The sequence below is a fragment of the Phyllobates terribilis genome, unplaced genomic scaffold, assembly GCF_046119375.1.
Source record: "Phyllobates terribilis strain yellow unplaced genomic scaffold, ASM4611937v1 Scaffold_2__4_contigs__length_985480577, whole genome shotgun sequence".
Lineage (NCBI taxonomy): Eukaryota > Metazoa > Chordata > Amphibia > Anura > Dendrobatidae > Phyllobates > Phyllobates terribilis.
The window spans coordinates 627,772,510-627,794,486 of record NW_027362762.1 but is presented as its reverse complement, the minus strand read 5'-3'; the positions used below and the strand labels follow the sequence as shown (position 1 = coordinate 627,794,486).

Sequence of the window (21,977 nt, the reverse complement as noted above, 5' to 3'; positions counted from 1 at the left end):
CAGCACGTCCTCGGGCTGTAAGACATAACACCAAAAACATACAAATTTTTGCATAAACATATAAAACATATAAAACAACATATATTAGCAGATAAAACATTCTCGTCGCCTCTGGCTCCTCCTCCGGTCACTGTGCAACTTGTGACCGGGTAAAGTGCGACAGTCTCTCTAGACAAATGGTTTTCCTATAAAACCGGTAGGGGGCGCTTTAGGACGCGCAACTATATACAGGGGTAGTGGCCGCTCTCAGTCCTCGGCCAGGTATTGGGGAGGAATGACCGCTCTCAGTCCTCGGTCAGTGGGATTTAGGGGTTAAACGGGTAACAGTTCACACTTGCTGGTCCCAACGGGGACTATTTTATCAACAGTAACAGTTTCAGTTTCAGTTTATGGTGCCCCGACGGGCAACTATATACAGCTCCTGCTTCGCTGTACTTAACGACGGCGTCCTCCTGCTCTTTCTTTATTGTTACCTTTGGCTCTAGTTTCAGACCCGTCCGGGTCCTCTTGTTCTTCCTCCTCACACCGCAGCTCTTCCTCCGTCAGATGATGCACATGGAGGGCGTAGGGTCCTTTGGCACACTTGTGCCGGGTGAAGGTGACCTCGTCCCCGATGTAAAGGTCACGACCTCTGTGTCCCTCCGGTAGGTGGGACTCAACGTCTCTCCTGGTCACGAAGACGTCGCCTAGGGTGCGGTGGTCTCGGATGAAGCCCCACCCATGCTGCATATTAAACTTTATCACAGTCCCGGTGGTGCGGGGACTATGCGCTGCACGGGGGTCTCTCCTGGCCCGGCTCTTCTGCTCCGCGCTCCTTACTTGAGCTTGCTGTTCCCGGACCCGCCTCTCTCTCCGCTCCCTCTCAAAGTCCTCGAGCTGTTGGCGGCAGCACTCAGCACGCTCCGCTGCAGCTGCCCGAGTCTCTTGAGTGAACCCCATGAGATCTTCTCCGGTGGGGTCCCACTCGAACTGCGCTTCTGCTAGCGGGGGCGAGATCCTCTTTACGGGCTTTGGAGCCGGGATCAGGGGTTCATCCAGGGGTCTCTCTCTCCGGAGTCGGGGATGGTGGAACTCCGGTGGCCATATAAATGGCTGCCCATCCGGGCACGTATGCTGGGCGTACAGGTCCTCTCCCAGATGCGGCACTTTAGGTCTTATGGGCGCGGTGGTGTTAGCGCCCGGGTTGCCCGGGCCTTGCGGCCAGGCCTGGGGTATCTGGAAGGTGAAGGGCACCGTAAGGACGGCGGCGCCCTGGGCTACTTGGCCCTGCGACCAGGCCGGGGGCTCCGCGGAGGTAGGGGGCGCTGTTGGTATTGCGGCGCCTGGGGGTACTAGGCCTTGCGACCAGGCTGGTGGTACTTCCTGCTTGGTCACGCTCGGGGTCGAGGCGTGTGACGTCACAGGGGTCGCGGCTGCGGCTTCCGGTTGAGGCCTAGTCTGTGGCGGTGACGTTGCGGTTACGGGCACGGCAGGATAGACTTCGGGCTCTGCGACGGGGAGCTGGGGCAGGTACGCGGTTTCCCGGTTTGGGGTATAGACGTCCCCTTTACCTGCCTCCACTCGTTCGGCTCCCTTCTCGGCGCCGTCTCCGGCCTTCAATCCTCCCGCGCCATCCTCAGAGGCGGTCTGTTTCCTCGTCTCGGGTGGCGTGCTCCGCTGACAGGTCTCGGTCTGCTGGGCCATCTCACGGCTCCACTCCGCCAACGTCTCTCGCTGCACCCGGGCCATCCTCCTTGCGAGGCCCTCCAGAGCGGTCTGTGCACACTCCCGGTCTCGGGGGAGCTGTGCTAGGACCTCCACTAGTCCTAGTGGGGTCGTTGTTTCCAGCAGGCTCCTGACCAGCGGGTCGGTGCTGCTCTGCTCTCCTACAGTTGCTTCCAGCAGGCTCCTGGCCAGCGGGCCGGTGCTGCTCTGCTCTCCCTCCTCTGTTTCTAGCAGGCTCCTGGCCAACGGGCCGGTGCTGCTCTGCTTTCTCGCCATCTCCGGGTAAGCTCCTCCGATATTCTTCTCCAGGCTTCTTGCCTCCGGGTGCGCTCGCTCTAGACTGCTCCAGGCGGCACCCATCTTTGTTCTCTCCTTTCGTCTCCTCCCCCTTCGACGGCGGTCCCGGGGCCACTTGGTGACTGTCAGCTCCAGGGGCTGTTCTTTCACGCTGACAGACACCTCTAGCATCACAGTCTCTGTTGGTGGGGGCGGTTTCCACTTTTGGCGCCATTTTCGGTCCTGGCCCACGATGGGAGGTGGCCTCTCGCCACCCTCTGGCACGCCCATAATGGCGTCCGCTCTTCCAAGGCGGGAAACCTTTGGAAATGGCGGGAATCGCTTCCCAGTGGCGGGAAACTCTGCAGATGGCGGGAAAACGCTGTTAATGGCGGACAACCGGCGGGAATCGACCTGTGATGGAGTCCGATGGCATGGACCCTCCGGAACCGGCAGGAGACTTCTTTTTGCGGTAAACTTGTTCTTTTCTTCAGGCACGCAGTACCCGGGTGTTGCGGGCACGTAATCCTGCCGACTACGCCAAAGTTGACGCGCCCCCTGGGCCATATTCTTTAGGGGGAATATCCGGAGCCGGATCAGATGGGAGTTGTAGTCTTCCGAGTGGCTGTGACCCGGTCCGTGCCCAGGGTGTCAAACTCAGTTGTATGTGGCAGTCCTACAGATGTTAATAAGTTCTTTATTGTCGACTACGCCACCCGTTGTATTGCGGTCACTATGGCCGCCGCTGCAGCAGGGTCCGCTGAGGCTGATGGTGTAGGTGCAGCTTTTGGTGGTATAACCCCCAACGGGTGGGGTATAGCCTCAGGGGGTCAGGTGCAGAGGATGGGGGTTGTGGTGGTGCAGCATAGGTGTTAAATGAAGACAGAGTCGGGTTGTGCAGTTTAGGGTATTTACTCACTGCTGATGTTCTGGTCACTCCAGCTTCAAGTGACCTCCCGAGCCGTGCTGCATCCACCAGGTCCTGGATCCAGCCAACCCCCAAGCGAGTCCGGAGCGTGACCCTGAGCTCTCCTTCTGTCCTTTCTCTGGCCGTCCCCACTATTGATCCACCCAGGTCCAGCTCCCTCGGGCCTTCTGTTGGGTGACCCTTGGCCTTGGGTTTCCTGACCCTCCACGTGGTATGCCTTCGTGGTGGATGTGGTGGGTGGCCGTGGCAGACGCTGCCCACGGCCTCCGGTCTCTGGCTGGGGTGTGTTTTTGCCCCCACCAGCTTGGGTTCCGGTACCCTAATGCCGACTCTTCACCCGCAGCTTGAATTTGGGCTCTCAGAGTCCTCTCTTTGTCCCCTCTCTGGGTCTTTCCTTCTTTCTCCTCTCTCTCTCTCTCTGGGACTGCTCTGCTCCTCTTCCTCTGACTTCTCTGCAAAGACTCACAGACTGACTGACCCTGATCTCTGATGGTGCCCACCTTATATACACCCTCTATGTGTGAGCTCAGGTGACCAGCACCCAATGAGCTCCTATCTTTACCCAGGCTGCTCCCCCTATCTGCCCCTACACTACTGGGATGTACCACCCCCCTCCCACTCCAGCCAGGAACAGACTCGGTCGTACCTGCACATTTCTAAGTGGGAGTACCGTCGGTCTGCTCCTCGGAAATGGGATGTGTGTAGTGCATGCAGCCTACCGAGCTCAGTTCCACACTCCATCCTTACCCGGGAGTGGAATATCACACCTCTGGATTGAGGTGCAATACCCCTGTAGCAGCCGAATCCTCAGGGTGCTACAGGAGAATAATGCAGTAGTCGAGGAGGGAGATGATGAGGGCATATACTAACTTTTTAGCATATTTGGGGTTGAGAAAAAGACTTATTCTAGAAATATGCTTGAGTTGGACACTGCAGGAGGTGGTAAGGGCTTAGATGTGTGGTTTGAAGGACAGGGCAGAAGCAAGGATTACACCCAGACTTGTGATACAGGAGAAAGCATGATGTCATTTTTTGTGATAAAAAAGTCTGGTAGGGAGGGTGAGTGAGATGGAGGAAAGATTAGGAGTTAACTTATGTCCACATTGAGTTTTAGAAAGCGTGATGAGAGGAAGGAGGATATAGCTGATAGGCACTCTCGAATTCTGGACAGCAAGGAGGTGACATCTGGGCCAAATTTGAGTGTTATCGGCATATAGTTGGTACTGGAAGCCATGGGATTTTATCAGTTGTTCCAGGCCAAAGGTATAGATGGAGAAGAGTAGAAGTCCCAGAGCCTTGATGGACGCCAGCAGAGAAAGGGCGGGAAAAGGAGGTGGTGGGGGAAATTTATTTACCAACTAAGCAACAATCCTTTTAATAGGTGTGGTGGGTACCAATGTAACATTGACCATCTTGATAAATAGTACAGAAAAAGAAAAAAGTAAAAAATGTGCATGTGAACATACCCTAATAAAAGTATAACGGAAACCCTGTAAGGTTCTTCTCTATCTTCAGGCATTGTGGAAGACGGTATAATTACTATATTTCCCACCATACACTACAATAGCAGAGCAGAGGGTGCACTGTGACTTTTAATTAAAAAACATTAGTAGCACGAGTTTTACATTGCCAATTTTAACTAATAATGGGAAATTTAGTCATGCAGAAATCCTGCAGGATTGTATTTCGTTGGCATTTGGATTATGGTCATGGCACATTGCAACCTTAATTACTGTCATATGGCAGCTCGACATTGCAATTATATGTCACACAACTGCATGTTGCAAACTAACCCTAGCCTAAACGTTGCGTATAGACACTAAGCAAGCAGGGGCTGCAATAACTTCAGCAGAATTTTGAATGCTGCTCTGCATGTAAATGTAGTAGAAAATAAAATGCAGCTAAAGAGCAGGGCAGGAATATTTCCCCATAAAATATGGCATAGTACTATACTTGACACTTAGGTGAAATGAATGCCTCTGTTGCCAAATTGAGGAGTAAGACTCATTATTTGTTTCCCCCTTTCTCTCTCTCTAGGCATCATAGCTGTAACAATTTTCATCATTTTATGCATCGTGGCGATAATGCTAAAAATCTTTTACCAACACAAAAAAACTCACGGAAAAAGTCAGTCCAAAGAGAAGGAATATCCGGACAGCATGGACTATCCCTTCAGGAACGAGCTGGACTTACAGAACACAGTCAGCGAGTGCAAAAAGGAATATTTTATTTGAGAGACTCAGTTTCTACATCATCTGTTTCTTCTATACCCCTATTTTTTCAATTTTGTTAGTTATTTTAGCGATATCTCGATAATGTTAATCCCCTGGGAATTAACAAGAGGGACATGACGAAAGTCTTAAGCCTCTGTCTTCTTAAAAGCTCCTAAGCTTTGCAAATTAGGCCTCTTTTCCCGTGCTTCTAGGGGTACTCGCCAGCATAACAACGAGGAATTAACCCTAATGCCACCATGTAGTACTCGAGAGTGATGTAGCAGAGAGATTAATGGATGCTAAAGGCAGGGGATTCTTTATAGAAGCTTCAAGTGATATGTTCTGGATAAAGAGTTGACTTGCAAAATGGCAACAGAATCCCTCTAAAAAGTCCTCCTTGCGCATATTTGGATCTATCACTATAACCGAAGAACAGTATATATAGGAACTACATGCTGCTTAGCTCAAATTAGAACTTTCTTATATTAAGAATCATTTCTATAGAGGTTCCAGGACATTGTATGCAGCATAAGAGGTAAAATCATGACGTGGAGCAGACATTTCCTTTATTGTCACCTTCCTTTATTGTAGCACCCAATAAAATGAGACAGGACATGTGTACAGGCACTGAACAAACAGGGACTGTAATATTTTGTGGAGAACTCAAGGTTGAGCTTTAGGGAATTTTACCTTATGCAATTCTCTGTTATATGATATGTAGCTGGACTTAGAACAGAGGAATCATGCTGAAGACATATCACAGGTAAAGCTACCTTCCCTCAATGAGTATTTAATGAGTTTTTGATGTTGCAGACTTTCTGCAACATTTTTGCGCACCTTTAAAGGGGTTGTCCACTACTAGGACAAACCCTTCTTGATCTAAATGTTTGGCCCCGATAAAATAAAAAAAGCCTATACTCACCTCCCGTGCCATCGCCGTTCCAGTGGTTTCAGCACTCGCATTCCCGGGGCTCCCAAGTGGCTGTCATGAAATGTGAGCCCAGCCCCCTCAGCACTAGGGTCACTGTCCCCGTCTTCGTATGAAATGAACATGAAGAGGAAGTCAGGGCGGCAGCGGATCTCTTACTTCCTCTTCATGTTCAATTCATGCGAAGGCAGGGCCAGTGACCCTAGCGCTGATTGGGCGCCAGGCACCACATGTCATAACAACAGCACGGGAGCCCCGCGACCACGAGTGCTGACACCACTGGAATTTCGCCGGCAAGGAAGGTGAGTATAGGCTTTTTTATTTTTATCAGGGCCAAACATTTAGATCAAGAAGGGGTTGTTCTAGTAATGTACAACCCCTTTAAGATTGTTTGTGTTTTTTTCATTGCGTTTTTGAGTGTGTTTTTACCTGCATTTCTATTGAGTTTTTTAACCCTGTGGTTTCTGTCTCTTTTTAGAATGTCATGTTTAAACTAAAGCTGCTTTGTTTTTGATATTCCCTGGTGTTTTGCTTTGACAAAAATGTATTGATACAGTCATGTGCGGATTACTTGCATTTTTAGCTCGTTTGCGCAGCAGAAACTTACTAAAAATGCATAGGCCTTTTTTATTTATGGATTTTCTACATCTAATTCAATTCTATGGTGAAAATCTGCACATAAAACTCAGCTTACCCGCAAGAGTAATTGACAAGTTGCAAATTTCAAAATCGCACCCTAGGGCAGTTTAAGCAGAATTAAAAAAATCAACACAGGGGGCATGAGATTTCTTGACATCCAATCTACTTTTCTGGAACTGTAAGATGCTGCTTTTTTTGCTCAGCTAAAATACACTGCCTCAAAAATTCACCAAAAACTCAACACGGGAACGTAACATAAATCAGGCAATCTCTACTTGAAGAGCCTCTCAGGGCTATGATGATGAAGGCTTCAACTGCTCCTTAGTCTACACCTTCTATGGTTCCAGCATCATGCATTTGGCTAAAGAACTTACTTGAGATAATTTCTCATTATGCAGTACACTTACTTACCATCAATGGTATCCCTCCAGGGAATGCCCTAATCATGGAGGGACTTCTTATTTTGTGTGCGGTTTACATAAACCCTTCCCGTTTATGGCCCAGATCAGCCCTGATTTTAGCTGAATTGCATTTGAAATTTTAGGACTTTTCCAGCAAATGTTAGACTGTTGGCAACTAAGGGGTTCTTGACTTACAAAAATCAGAGGAATATTACAGTAACTAATTGTAATTAAATGTGCGAAGAGCATTTCTTCCTAATAATCACATCCAGTTGAAATATTTTTGAGTTATATCTGTCTGTTGGAAACTGGGTAGCTAAAAACCAATGATGTTGGTATTATGGATCCTAGTCTGGTGGTCAGCCATCTTTTCTAGGCTCCTGAATGACAGATCTGCCTGGACATGCACTAACACTTCTATGCTAATGTATGGGCTGCAAATGCACCTTCTAAGACTCTATAAAGTTCGGTTACAGCCCCTTAAGGAACAGCGATAACCTAGAAACAAATATACAATAGCTAAATGGAAGTTTTAACAGCTTATCATTCAATTATGTATTGTAAAATTTTTTTTTGCTAAGGTTCAGAGTAAAGTCTGAATATGTAAAGCATAAAATGCCTTTTTGTTGATGAAAAATATCCTTTATCAGTCGTTCTTAGCCTATATTCAGTAGATGACATGATAAATAAAGAGGGGATATGGTTAGTTTTGTAGTAAACCTACAGAAATTGGGTGTAAAAAATAAACCAGCGGGGCTCCACTTATACTATCAAACCTCCGACAGCAAAAACAAAGCTTGCACACAATTAGGCAGTGTTCACAAGATGTGTGATTTTCCTATTTTTTTTTTGACGCATAGTTTTTGACACAATTTTTTTAAGTCTGTGGAGAACACAATATGGCATTGCCGCAAAATGCTGCCTTACTGGAAAGTAACAATTCACTGTTTTTGAATTGTGAGCATCATTTGGTAATGTCAGGTGCTACCTTATTGTCCAATAGGTATTGAGTATACCATACATGTCTGGGGATGAGAATGTTCTATGATTGTATTTGTGCTTTTATCTCCAGCCATTGGGAGAGGGCCTTATATTTGTTAAGAGACTGTGGAACATTTTACCCTTTTTTCATTTTGTACTTGTTCTATTTTTACTCATTTATAGAATGGCATCATATTCTATAGCACATTACATACATTATCATGACTATCCCTGTTGTGACTCACAATCTTAATTCCCTATCAAGTATATCTTTGGAGGAAACCAGAGTACACAGAAGAAACCTACACAAACTTGGGGAGAACATACAAACTCCTTGCAGATGTCCTTGGTGGGATATGGACACAGGTCCTCAGTGCTGGAAAGAAACCACTGAGCCACCATGCTGCCCCATCTTCCCCATTTACCTGCTTGTGATCTCCATTAATTACAGTCTATTCTAACTTTTCAGCAAAGTTATGCAAATAGATTTGCAGGAACCAGTACTCCAGCCAAAGGAGAGCATTGTGAACTTTCTAATGATTGCTGGCGTACTGGGCGCCTCTCCTGATCAGTATTACCCTTGACACGAGACACAACACCCATTATGATAGTCACCTATAGTCATAATGTTGATGGGCCCTACTAATGAAAAGTGGTGTCCAGAATGGCAACAGATAGTGGGAAGTTCACAGGGCTCAGATCCAATTACATTTTAGTAGTTGTTGTGTCAATCTTCTTTTTTGCTGTTAGAAGTATATTTTTGCTTAGATCAGAAAGTCAGAATGCTAAAAGAATACTAAGCTTGAGCAATTTGAGCCACCTGAACAGAGTCCTGTAGCTTCCTACTACCGGTAGCTCCACTTCTAATTAGTAGGACAAGCGCAACGTCACCGTTACAGCGTGATGCATGTATGATGTCACCTTGAACCTACTAATCAGAAGAAGTCTTGGAGATGCCGGCAGATAGGAGGTGGCTCACAGGGCTCTAGTCTGGGAGGCCACAAACTAACGACATAGCTGCTGGACCAGGGTCCTACAAATCTTTGCTCAACTCTATTGCAAACAATAAATATGTTTTTAGTAATGTGTTCCTGATTCCTGGTGACTTGTGGCCCTGCTAATGGATGCCACCTGCACTCAGATATAGGGGCCATTTGGTCTACCTGCCAGTCTACCATGGGAAGGGACTATCTACTCATTTACATCATAAATTTATTACAAACAACTTCTTATAACCAGTGACATATAAAATCAGGGTATGTGTGAGACTTCTCACGGTGAAAGGGATTGTTTGCAAAGGATTTTCTTTAAATTATTGAGGAGGTCTCTCAAGGTCTGATTTATGTTGTTGTTAATATGTCTGTGTGTGTATATTTGTATGTATACATGTGTATGAGTATGTATGTGTATACATGTATGTCTACATGTGTGTGCATCAGGGGAGAACAGATGATTGGTGGAACCTGTGCAGCCGCACAGGAGCTCAATAGGTAAAGGGGCCATCCTCACATACAAAGCTGCAAGCAATTCTGTAACACAGTGGGATCAGCATTATAGCTGTCAGTCAATACCGGGGTGGGGCGGTTACAGCCGCCGCTCACTATGCACTGAGCCGTGAATAAAGCCCACCCCTATGACTAAAAGCCAGAGGCTGCTGGGAGGGATAAAGTAGGGGTCATTGTAACAGGATGGGAGACTTTATACCAGGAAAGGGCCCATGATGATGGACATTATACTAGTAGGTGCCCAGGATAGGGGGCATTGTTATAGGATGGGGCCAAGGATGGGGTCATTATTACTGTAAGGGCCCAAGATGGGGGGCATTATTGGTGGAAGGAGCCAGGATGTAGGTCATTATAACAGGATGGGCCCCAGGATGAGGAATATTATTAAAGAAAGGGCCCAGAATGAGTAACATTATTAAATGATGGAGAACATTATACCAGGAAGGGGTGAAGGATTGGAGAAAGTATACCAGGAATGGGCCAGAATAGGGGACATTGTTATAGCATGGGACCCACAATGTCATGCATTATTACTGGAAGGACCCACTATGAGGGGGTCATTATTACATGGAGGAGCCAGGATGGGGGACATTATTCCTGGAAGGAGCCAGGACGGGGGACATTATTACCTGGGGGGTGAACACGCATGTCTTTATAGGATCTAGAAGGCTACAAGTGCTCTTATATCTGACCAATATCCTGGTGGGGGCCAAGGTCCAAATTTTGCACTGGGGCCTATTGGTCTCTAGTTATGCTTCTGTATACAGTATATGTGTGTATGTACAGTATGTGTGTGGATTATAAGGTGTGTCTGTATATACAGTATGTACAATAAATGTACAGTTTAAGCCTATGTATTCATCAATGTATATACAGTATAGTGCATTTTCATCTTTATGTATGTATCTATAAATGTATATATGTATACATGTGTTTATGTATATATGTACATGTATGTAGAATTTTATTTGTATATGTTTGTTCTTATGTATATATGGTATGTCTTTGTATGTGAGTCTGTATATGTATGTATATTTTTATGTATTATGTGAACAATGTATTTTGGGAGTATATATGGATACATCAAAAATATGAATGTATGTGAGTGCATGATTTCTGGGAGTCCCATCCCTGCCTTGGTATACTCTTGCATATGTACAGTGCTGGCCAAAAGTATTGACACCCCTGCAATTCTGTAAGATAATTCTCAGTTTCTTCCTGAAAATGATTGCAATCACAAATTCTTTGGTATTATTCTCTTCATTTAATTTGTCTTCAATGAAAAAAACACAAAAAGAATTGTCCTAAAGCCAAATTGGATATAATTCCACACCAAACCTAAAAAAGGGGGTGGACAAAAGTATTGTCACCCTTTGAAAAATCATGTGATGCTTCTCTAATTCGTGTAATTAACAGCACCTGTAACTTACCTGTGGCACCTAACAGGTGTTGGCAATAACTAAATCACACTTGCAGCCAGTTAACATGGATTAAAGTTAACTCAACCTCTGTCCTGTGTCCTTGTGTGTACCACATTGAGCATGGAGAAAAGAAAGAAGACCAAAGAACTGTCTGAGGACTTGAGAAACCAAATTGTGAGGAAGCATGAGCAATCTCAAGGCTACAAGTCCATCTCCAAAGACCTGAATGTTCCTGTGTCTTCCGTGCGCAGTGTCATCAAGAAGTTTAAAGCCCATGGCACTGTGGCTAACCTCCCTAGATGTGGAAGGAAAAGAAAAATTGACGAGAGATTTCAACGCAAGATTGTGCGGATGGTGGATAAAGAACCTCGACTAACATCCAAACAAGTTCAAGCTGCCTTGCAGTCCGAGGGTACAACAGTGTCAACCCGTACTATCCATCGACGTCTGAATGAAAAGGGACTGTATGGTAGGATACCCAGGAAGAACCCACTTCTTACCCTGAGACATAAAAAAGCCAGGCTGGAGTTTGCCAAAACTTACCTGAGAAAGCCTAAAATGTTTTGGAAGAATGTTCTCTGGTCAAATGAGACAAAAGTAGAGCTTTTTGGGAAAAAGCATCAACATAGAGTGTCCAGGAAAAAAAAGAGGCATTCAAAGAAAAGAACAGTCAAACATGGCAGAGGTTCCCTGATGTTTTGGGGTTGCTTTGCTGCCTTGACCGTGTGCATGGCATTATGAAGTCTGAAGACTACCAACAAATTTTGCAGCATAATGTAGGGCCCAGTGTGAGAAAGCTGGCTCTCCCTCAGAGGTCATGGGTCTTCCAGCAGGACAATGACCCAAAACACACTTCCAAAAGCACTATAAAATGGTTTGAGAGAAAGCACTGGAGACTTCTAAGGTGGCCAGCAATGAGTCCAGACCTGAATCCCATAGAACACCTGAGGAGAGATCTCAAAATGGCAGTTTGGAGAAGGCACCCTTCAATTATCAGGGACCTGGAGCAGTTTGCCAAAGAAGAATGGTCTACAATTCCAGCAGAGCATTGTAAGAAACTCATTGATGGTTACCGGAAGCGGTTGTTCGCAGTTATTTTGCCTAAAGGTTGTGCAACCAAGTATTAGGCTGAGGGTGCCAATACTTTTGTCTGGCCCTTTTTGGGAGTTTTGTGTGAAATGATCAATAATTTGATTTTTGCTTCATCCTCGTTTGTGTTTTTTCCTTGCAAGCAAATTAAATGAAGAGAATAAGACCAAAGAATTTGTGATTGCAATCATTTTCAGGAAGAAGCTGAGTATTATCTGACAGAATTGCAGGGGTGCCAATACTTTTGGCCAGCACTGTAGCTGGTTATGTAAGTTCACTTTCCATGCATTCAAATTTTTCTAGAAGAAGTTTATAAATGTCTACAATTAGTCTATTATATTTTTCATAATGTGCAGAGATAATGAAACTAGGCAGCCGGTCAATGTAGACACTTTAATCAACCTGAAGGATCTGCTATTGATGATATCCGTGGAAGCTGAGACTTGACAAGAATCATAGATTACAGATGAGAGTGAATCAATCAGGATTAATCCATTCCTTAATTACAAACTCCGAGCATTCAGCAAATACCAGCACATTCTCATCACCAGGCTCTTCTTTCTGTTCTGTCACAATCATTCTTTCCTCTTTTTTTCTACTTGTTTCAGGTAACATCTGACTGAGGAGAAACATCAACGTTGCATGGCAATCATAAAAGTAGAACGTTTCAGTAGAGGATATTTTTAGATCAGATGTTAAGACAAAACCCTCATCGCCCAAAAATTTTTGTTCTGAGTTAAAAATCCCTTACATAGACATGACACAATTCTGATTTATGCCACATAGTATGTTCTACTTCTACGTCTATGCAGAGAATCAGGAGCTCTCTGTCAAAACTAAAGATATATAATTAACCAGCACAGAATGATGGATTGAGGTAGAACTAACAAAAAAAATGGATTAACATTCACTTTAAGGAGCGTTTCCCTTGTAAAGCATTTAAAAATAGAGGTTTTCCTCTAAAAGTAACATAGTTAGTCACAACCACTGATGGAAGTGGTCACAGGGAGGGGGGGCACTGCTTTCTACAGACCATGTATGCAGTGTCAATCAATTGTATCAATAGTCATAGTCAGTTACATTCACTCCTTCATTCCCTTCATTGCTCTCCGTGTATTTGCTGTTCTGTCATTCTTTCCATGCGCCAGGAGGTACAGGATTATCAACAAAATTTGTCCTGCTCATTGACTGAAATTTACCTACTCTGGACCTATTGTGGTAGAACAAATGAGAAATGGATGGCAATATTAAAATACATGCTGAACTTAAGCTTGCAGTGCTTCATTAATAGCTGCAGTCAATGAAGCCTTTTGGAATATGTTAGGTACCTAGGATGACCAACAGTACCGTGTCAAAGCATGGGAAAACCAGGACATATGCAGGGCACAATGGGCTTTCAAAGTCTTTAGTGATCTAAGGAACATTATGTATATTCATCAAGCCAAGGTTGGGGTAGATGACTGTGACCGTGAGCCCACATATTCATAGAGCAAGCGCTGCTAACTATAGTATGGGATTTCATACTATAAGTAGGTCAAGTTAGACGAAAATCTTCACTAAGCTCTAAAGGCCTGAGATTTGGGTATGGAAGATAAATGTCATGTTTTTAATAGTCATCTCCAAGTTGTCCAATTATTATGTGCAATAACAGTCTTCTTAGTTTGATAAGATAGTCATCAGTCGATGGGCCTGCTATCAGAAACAGTAGTTTTTTTTCTTTGGGGGGGATTTAACACCTTTTTTTCACTTATTGTTGATGTAAACCAGGGTTCTTCAGCCTTTGACACTGAAGCTTGAGTTGCACTTTTAAAACAGCTGGGAAGTCACAAATTGTGGGACAGCTAGGGCAGACTGTGGGGAACTCTCTCTCAAAGTGCCACCTGATATGTGTTGGAGGAACTGCCCTGGATGGAGGAAGAACTGCCCTGGAAGGAACTGCCCCCAATCTTACCCTCCACTTCAAGCAATGGTTGGGGTTGAAGTGCAATCTCTTCTTGTCGAGCCTTGGGGACTTAAAATGTCAAAAAATACTATAATAAAAAGTCTGCCATGTTGATCATTGCTATAGGATCCCTCTTATACTGTAGAAATTATTACTAAAATATTTACTATTTAACAAGAAATGGAAACCGAAGATGAATGTTAGTAAAGTATGTGCCCCCTCTGCAAATAGAAAAATTATTTTGTTACCCTCTAATGTATACTCTCTAGTGATATTAGATAGGAACATTATCTCCGCTCCCTTAATTTAATCATTATATTCCATGCGGACGCCTCAATATTGCTTCCCCATGTTCTACTAAAGCGTTTTCAACACAGTGTGCAAATAGAGATTTATAGACTAAATAAAAGATCTTGGCACAGAACAATTTCTCTTTATTTTATATTCTTATTGTTGTACAGACATAAGGAACTGTAAATAATGTATATTTAATAAAGAAATCTGTTTTCTACAAACATCAGCGTGTACAGTCTTTTCTTATTAAATACAACTGCCTCACAAATCTCTGTCTACTTCTAGCTGTACAATCTTTGGCCTATAATAGTTCAGGAAAACAAATATACTGCCATTGTTTAGTAGACGTCCATTTTCCATGTTATATGCCATGCACAAGTGGGTCTGCCAACTGGCATAGTGACTAACAGTCAAGCATGTAATATTTTACATGTGGTTTATAGATGGAAGGAAATCTCTATATAAAGTTGAGTCACTGTCTATATAAACTCCATTACTTACTATTTCTTGTTATTGGACTTAAATTATGTATTATTCTCCAGAGCTATATTCACTATTCTACTGATTCTACATATAAAAATGTGTCAGAAGCCAAAAAGTGGAAAAGATCTAAAAATATACTTGGTTCAAACACAAGTAGACAAAGGCACAGATAAAGAATGAAGTGCCCAGAACGGACGGCAACACACTCATCAGGAAGAGGCCAAACATGGCCAATTACATAAAAGTAAAACAGTCCAATTACATGATCGCACGTAATAGCCAAGTAACAGTAATGTGAGTCATCACGATAGGTCCAAGTATATCGGACTTAAACCAGGCAAATGTTTTGTACTAAAAGAGGTAGTAGGAAAGTGTATACTATACTATGGAGACAAAGCAACTCAAAGAGTGCCAAGATAAACTCATTGTATACACATACCCATTATAGCCTACTCCTGTTGGTATGACACCTGTCTCAACAAGCATTTCAGTGCCATGCCGTTGTCATCACAGCGTCTGGGATTCCTTTTAAATCTCTTCCAACAAATTAAATAAAGAGTAACAAGCCTGGATTATAATTAATTCTAAAAGGCCAAACCTAAATGGCACATGCCATGGTCTTGATGGTGAGCTGAATACATCCTGCGAGAGGGGTCACTATGTCATGTCGCATAACATGACACATGGGTAACATGCATAAGAACTCTGATCACATGAACATGCCAGACACGGAAGAAAAGTATGACCGAAGATGTGCCCTGTCAACCAGCTCCACACATGCGCACTATCACTATGGCAGAAACAGGCAAAGATTGTTTGGGGGAGATAGTGGAACCTAGGTGGAAGAGGAGACCAGAAAAAAAAGTAAGTGACGGTGGTTAGAAAGAACACTTAGGGCTCAATATGTAATACATAAATGGTAAAGTTATAGATGAATGTTAGTACAATTCACCTCTCGAATAAATCTTATCCAATATAGTAAGAACTAGCTATGGAACCCGTTCTACGCCCAGGTGGCAAGCATACATCTATTAATAGGCCTGGTAGGTGTCATAAAAAAAATGATACCAAGGAAAATATTTTCAGAACTTTTTCCACCTTTGATATCACCCATATTGTGTACAATTCAATGGAAATCTGTTTTTGGGTGGAAAAAGAAAAATAAAGAACAAAATTAATGTGGTTGTATAAATATATGCAGCCTTAAACTAATTTTTGCTTGAAGTATGTTTTAAATTTATAACAGCATTCAGTCTTTTTGGGTAGAAGACAGAGTCTATCAGCATGGCACATCTAAAATTGGCAATATTTGCCCCTTCATCTTAGCAGTAACACTCCAAGTCTGTCAGTTGCAATAATCTATCCTGTGTACAGCCCAATTCAAATCAACCAACAGATATTCAATTAGACTCAGGTCTTGACTTTGCCTGAGCCATTCCAAAACTTTGATCTTCTTCTGGTGAAGTCATTCTTTTGTTGATTTGGATATATGCTTAGTGTTGTCATGCTAAAAAGTGAAATTCCTCTTCATCTTCAGATTTTAGAAAAGGCATGAAGGTTTTTTTTGGAAAATTGATTAATATTTGAAAATGTCCATAATTCAGTCAACGCATAATGCTACAAACATCATGCATGCTCATTTTAGTCATGGTGTTGCCTTGGTGATGTGCAGGGCTAGCTTTATGTCAAACCAATCTTTTGGAATTATGACCAAAAGTTCAACCTTGACTTCATCAGACCATAACACATTTTTCCATATGCTTTTGACAGACTTATTGTAGGCTTTGGCAACTCATAGCCTATAGTGTTGAGCGAGCATGCTCAACACTGCTCGGTACTCGCCCGAGCATCTCACTATTCGGGATATTCGGCGAGCACCGAGCATTTTCGGGTTACTCCCTGCATGTTTGGTGCTCTTTACAGAGCCAATGAACATGCAGGGATTGCCAGTCAGTCACTGTAATGCCGCAGCCATGTTGGTTGTGGGCATTACAGTGATTGGCTGGCTGCACAGCGTCACCTGTATTTATAACCGGGCGCCGCCATCTTGGACACAGTCGCTCCGGATCAGACAGTGTAGGGAGAGTGCTGCTGAGCTAGGGAGAGATTTATACTGTGAAATAGGTAGTGTAGGGTCTCTAAAGCCTGCAAAATCAAACAAACAGTCCTTCTGAGGACTAATATTCATCCCAGATATCAGGCAGGCAGGCGGGCAGGCTGTATAGGAGACGCAGTCGTTATACCAACAAACACTGCATTACAGTTCTGTGTGCTGCTTCTCAAATTGCTAGACTTAGCCCCAGGTCTCAGGGGCCAGGAAAAATCCTTTTTTTTTTCATCTAAATCCTCTTTTTTTTTTTTTTTCCTCAGTCAGACTGTACAAATACCCATCTTATTAACCTCTTGGTATTCCCCCCCCCAAAAAAAAAGAAGAGTGTGTCTGTGAGTGTTCAGACACAAATATATCTGTTTAAAAGAGTCTGGTTTCGGCCAGATAACTAGAACTGTGGTTTTGCAGTTCCACGGTTGAAATCTATGTGATATCCACTTTTTTGCCTTTTTTCCAGAATAAAAATAGTTTGAGTGTCTCGCTGACTGTTCAGACACAAATATATCTGTTTAAAAGATTCTGTGTAGGCCAGAGAAATAGAACTGTGGTTTTCCTCTTCCACGGTTCAAATCTGGGTGTAAGCCACCTTTTTGCCTTTTTTACATAAAAAAAACAGTTTGAGTGTCTCGCTGACTGTTCAGACACAAATATATCTGTTTAAAAGATTGTGGTGTAGGCCAGAGAAATAGAACTGTGGTTTTCCTCTTCCACGGTTCAAATTTGGGTGTAATCCACCTTTTTGCCTTTCTTTCATAAAAAAAAACAGTTTGAGTGTCTCGCTGACTGTTCAGACACAAATATATCTGTTTAAAAGATTCTGGTGTAGGCCAGAGAACTAGAACTGTGGTTTTCCTCTTCCACGGTTCAAATCTGGGTGTAATCCACCTTTTTGCATAAAAAAAACAGTTTCTGTGTCTCGCTGACTGTTCAGACACAAATATATCTGTTTAAAAGATTCTGGTGTAGGCCAGAGAAATAGAACTGTGGTTTTCCTCTTCCACGGTTCTAATCTTCTTTTTATTACCCTTTTGCCATTGATAGTGCGAGTGTAAGCTATTTTACTTCATTTACAATGGGAAAGGCGCGTAGCAAGGGACGTGGAACTGGACGTTCTGGTGATGGTGCGTGCAGAGGACGACGGGGCCGTGGCCATGGTGAAAATGTGCCACAACTAAAAGCCACATCATCTCGCTCCCAGTTCTTGCACGAATTACTAGGGAAGCACACAACAACACCACTATTGCGAACTGATCAGTGTGAACAGGTTATTAATTGGATAGCAGATAATGCTTCCAGTCACCTGGGCACCACCACCTCCAGTCTGTCTTCCACACAGTGTTAGTAGCCATGAGTCTCGACCGCATACTCCACCTCACCCTGATGCTCCTTCCTCCCACCATGCCGAGTATCGTCTGACAGCAACTGATCCCACAGTTGGACACTCTGAAGAGCTGTTTACTGGTCCATTTCCATATTTGTGCCCCTCGCCTGCTCTGCTTGAAGTGGTGGAATAAAAAACAAGCAATGTGAACTGAGGTCTAAGATGGTACACATGCAAGAAATAAGAGCATGTTCACACTAGCAAAAAGATACAAAACCTACAAGAGACAAAAAATATATCACATACCCTACCATCATTATATATAAATGTAAAGCAAAGTTGCATATGAAATATAGGGTACTTAGTGAACTATTTTTGATCAAAAAAAGTATACAAGCCGTCCCACCAGTGACTAGGTGACCCTAATTGGGACGGTCCTACACTGTCTATATTAAAAACCTTACTGTATATCAAAGTTGAAGTAATGCATATAAAAGGGTAGACAAATAGAACCGGTGGAAGAGGAGATCTCATGTAGCGATGGCCAAATATTTGAACAGCCACAGGAAGGCGACGCTGGCAATTTGTCACAAGAGGTCGACGATGACGAGGCACAATTGCCACGAAGTGAGGAAGAGGACCGTGATGCTCAAGTGGAAGAGGAGGAGGTGGTGGATGATCTAGTAACTGACCCAAAGTGGCAGGAGGACATGCAGAGTGAGGCCAGCAGCACACAGGGGAGGGAGACAGAGTACCCCAACAGGCCGGAAGAAGCAGTGTGGTGGCCGCAGACAGAAGGCGGGCAACCATTCCCTGTAACACCAACACGAGGGACACGTTGCCAGTATAAGCGGTAGGTCTTCCAGAGTCTGGAATTTTTTGAGAGACTCTGTAGATAACCCCAAAAAGGCCATTTGTACCACCTGCCAGGCTAGCATCAGCAGGGGTGACAAAACTACCAGCCTGACCACCACCAGCATGATCAGGCACATGTCAGCAAAGCACCCGACTTTGTGGGGCGAACTCCAGGGTCCACAACCAGTGTCAGCGGGTGTCATCACTGCTTCTTCCACTGTTGTGCGTGTAAGAGAAACCCCTGTTGTGCGTGCAAGACAATCCCCTGTCCGTACTGCAAGCAAAGATGCCCCCCTCTCAGTCTTCACTTGTTATGGCAGTTTCTCAAGACACAGCATCAACGTCCACGTCCCACCGCAGCGTTCAATTGGCCATATCCCAGACCTTTGAACGAAAGCGCAAATTCGCAGCCAGCGCCCCACAGGCCACAGTCCTAAATTCGCACATTTCACGACTGCTTGCATTGGAAATGCTGCCTTTTAGGCTCGTGGAGACGGAATCCTTCCTCAAACTTATGGAGGTGGCCGTCCCTCGGTACTCGATCCCCAGCCGACACTACTTTGCCCAGTATGCCATTCCCGCACTACACAAGCACGTGTCCCAAAACATCTGCCGTGCCCTCAACAACGCAGTTAGTGGGAGAGTCCACCTGACAGCGGACATGTGGACAAGTGCTTGTGGCCAGGGACGGTACATCTCCCTGACAGCACACTGGGTAAACATAGTGGAAGCCGGAACCCAGTCGTACCTTGGGACGGAACACATCCTCCCCACACCGAGGATTGCGGGCCCTATGTCAGTCAGAGTTGCCCCCTCAGTGTACAGCTCCTGCGCATCATCCTCCTCCTCCTCCTCCCCATGTTCAACCTCCATCTCAGATATCACCACATCAGTTACAAGCTGGAAGCACTGTAGTACTGCCTCAGCCAAGCAGCAACAGTCTGTGCTGAAACTCATAAGGTTAGGTGATAAACCTCACACTGCTTGTGAGTTGTGGACAACTGTGAAAGAGCAGGCAGATCTGTGGCTGAGACCGCTGAACCTACATCCAGGCATGGTCGTGTGTGACAATGGCCGTAACCTGGTGGCGGCTCTGAGACGAGGCGAGATCACACACGTACCATGCCTGGCTCGTGTGCTTAACCTCGTGGTTCAGCAGTTTCTTAAATCGTACCCCGAGTTGCCAGATCTGCTCATCAAAGTACGCCGCCTGTCAGCTCATTTTCGGAAGTCGGCTACAGTTTCCGCCGGCCTTGCTGTGTTGCAGCAGCGTTTGCAGCTTCCGGCACACCGACTGGTTTGTGATGTCCCCACATGTTGGAACTCTACCCTCCACATGTTGCAAAGGATTTGTGAGCAGAAGAGAGCAGTTGTGGAGTACCAGCTGCAACAAGGCCATCGATATTCAGGTCAGACTCCACACATAAGACCTCAGGAGTGGACCTGGATGTCTGACATATGTACCATCTTGACATACTTTGAGGAGTCCACCAAGATGGTGAGTGGCGATGACGCCATCATTAGCGTCAGCATTCCACTTGTCTGTCTTTTGCGGCGCTCTCTGCAGAGAACTAAAGAGGAGGCATTGCAGCCAGAGTATGATGAGATGGATCAAGAAGCCGCAGCGGTCGATAACACACAGTCCAGCCTCATCTCATCCCAAAGTGCATTGGGGGACAATGAGGGAGAGGAGGAGGAGGAGGAGGAAGAACAGAAGCTGGCATCATGCGCTGTAGACGGTAGTACCTGTACAACTGTCATACCGTCGGTTCAGCGTGGGTGGCCTGAGGACAGGGGGGAGGAGGAGGAGAAGGAGGAGGAGAGCATGGTCAGTCGTCATCTTAGTGAGGACACGGAAGTCTTGCCCGTTACCAGTCTGGCACGCATGGCTGACTTTATGTTACGCTGCCTTAACCGTGACCCTCGCGTTGTCAAAACGTTGGGTGACAGTCATTACTGGTTGGTGAAACTTTTAGACCCCCATTACAAGAAGAACTTTCACTCTCTTATTCCTGAGGTGGAGAGGTCTACAAAAATGGGGCAGTACCAGAAGGCCCTTGCTGCAGAACTGTTAAAAAAATTCCCATCTGAACACGCTAGCGGCAGAGGTCACAGTTCGTTCCCAACCAAGGCGTACAGGCGAGAGAGATGCAATTCTAATCCAGCAGAGGCAGGGGAATACTGTCAACATTCTGGGACAGTTTTATGAGACCCGTCCAGCTTACAGGCCCTGAGGCGCGTGTTACTCTCACAAGGAGTGGAAAGTTTCAAAAGAAGGTGAGGGAGTACCTTGCCGACCGTACCAGCATCCTCCGTGATTCCACTGTGCCTTTTAATTATTGGGTATCCAAGCTGGACACTTGGAATGAACTCGCTCTGTATGCCTTGGAGGTACTGGCCTGCCGCTGGGGGAATTATAACTAGCGCACTCGCCTGTCAACTGACAAGGCTGACAAGCTGACCCTTATCAAAATGAACAAGGTCTGGATTGGGCCAGACTTCTCATCACCACCAAATGACAGCAGAGTAACATAAAGTCAAATCCACTGTGTTATTTTTGGGAGGTGTATTCCCATGCACCACTTCACACCCACACATGGGTATATGCTTCCTTATTTCGGCTGTTTTTTGCTCTTCTCCTTATCCTCAGCCTCCACCACCACTATACCACCAGGGTGACCATGGTCCGTGTTGCCAGCATTGCAAGTTCCTCCGTTCTAATTTTTGGCCGCTTTTGCTTGGAAGGCATAGGCAAAGACTATGGGAGACCCACTCCCCAATAATGGGAATAATGTTTTTAATATGCTGTACTGCATGGCTCTTGTAAGGGGCATTGCAAGTTCCTCTGTCCTAATTTTTGGCAGCTTTTGCTTGGAAGGCATAGGCA

At 44.9% G+C, this 21,977-nt stretch overlaps 1 protein-coding gene across 3 annotated transcripts in view; it reads left to right on the top strand.

The window, feature by feature from the left end:
• LOC141221874 (contactin-associated protein-like 5) overlaps nucleotides 1-14,465 on the top strand; it is a 1,265,469-nt gene extending 1,251,004 nt beyond the window's left edge. For 2 of the 3 annotated variants that reach the window (XM_073666602.1, XM_073666603.1), the window contains one exon: nucleotides 4,946-6,011. In XM_073666602.1, the coding sequence (XP_073522703.1) occupies nucleotides 4,946-5,142 (197 nt within the window). In that variant the 3' untranslated portion in view covers nucleotides 5,143-6,011. Of the gene's footprint in view, nucleotides 1-4,945; nucleotides 6,012-12,693 lie in introns of those variants that run through there. The other variant, XR_012289806.1, reaches the window with a different exon arrangement.
• The last annotated feature ends 7,512 nt before the right edge of the window (nucleotides 14,466-21,977 follow it).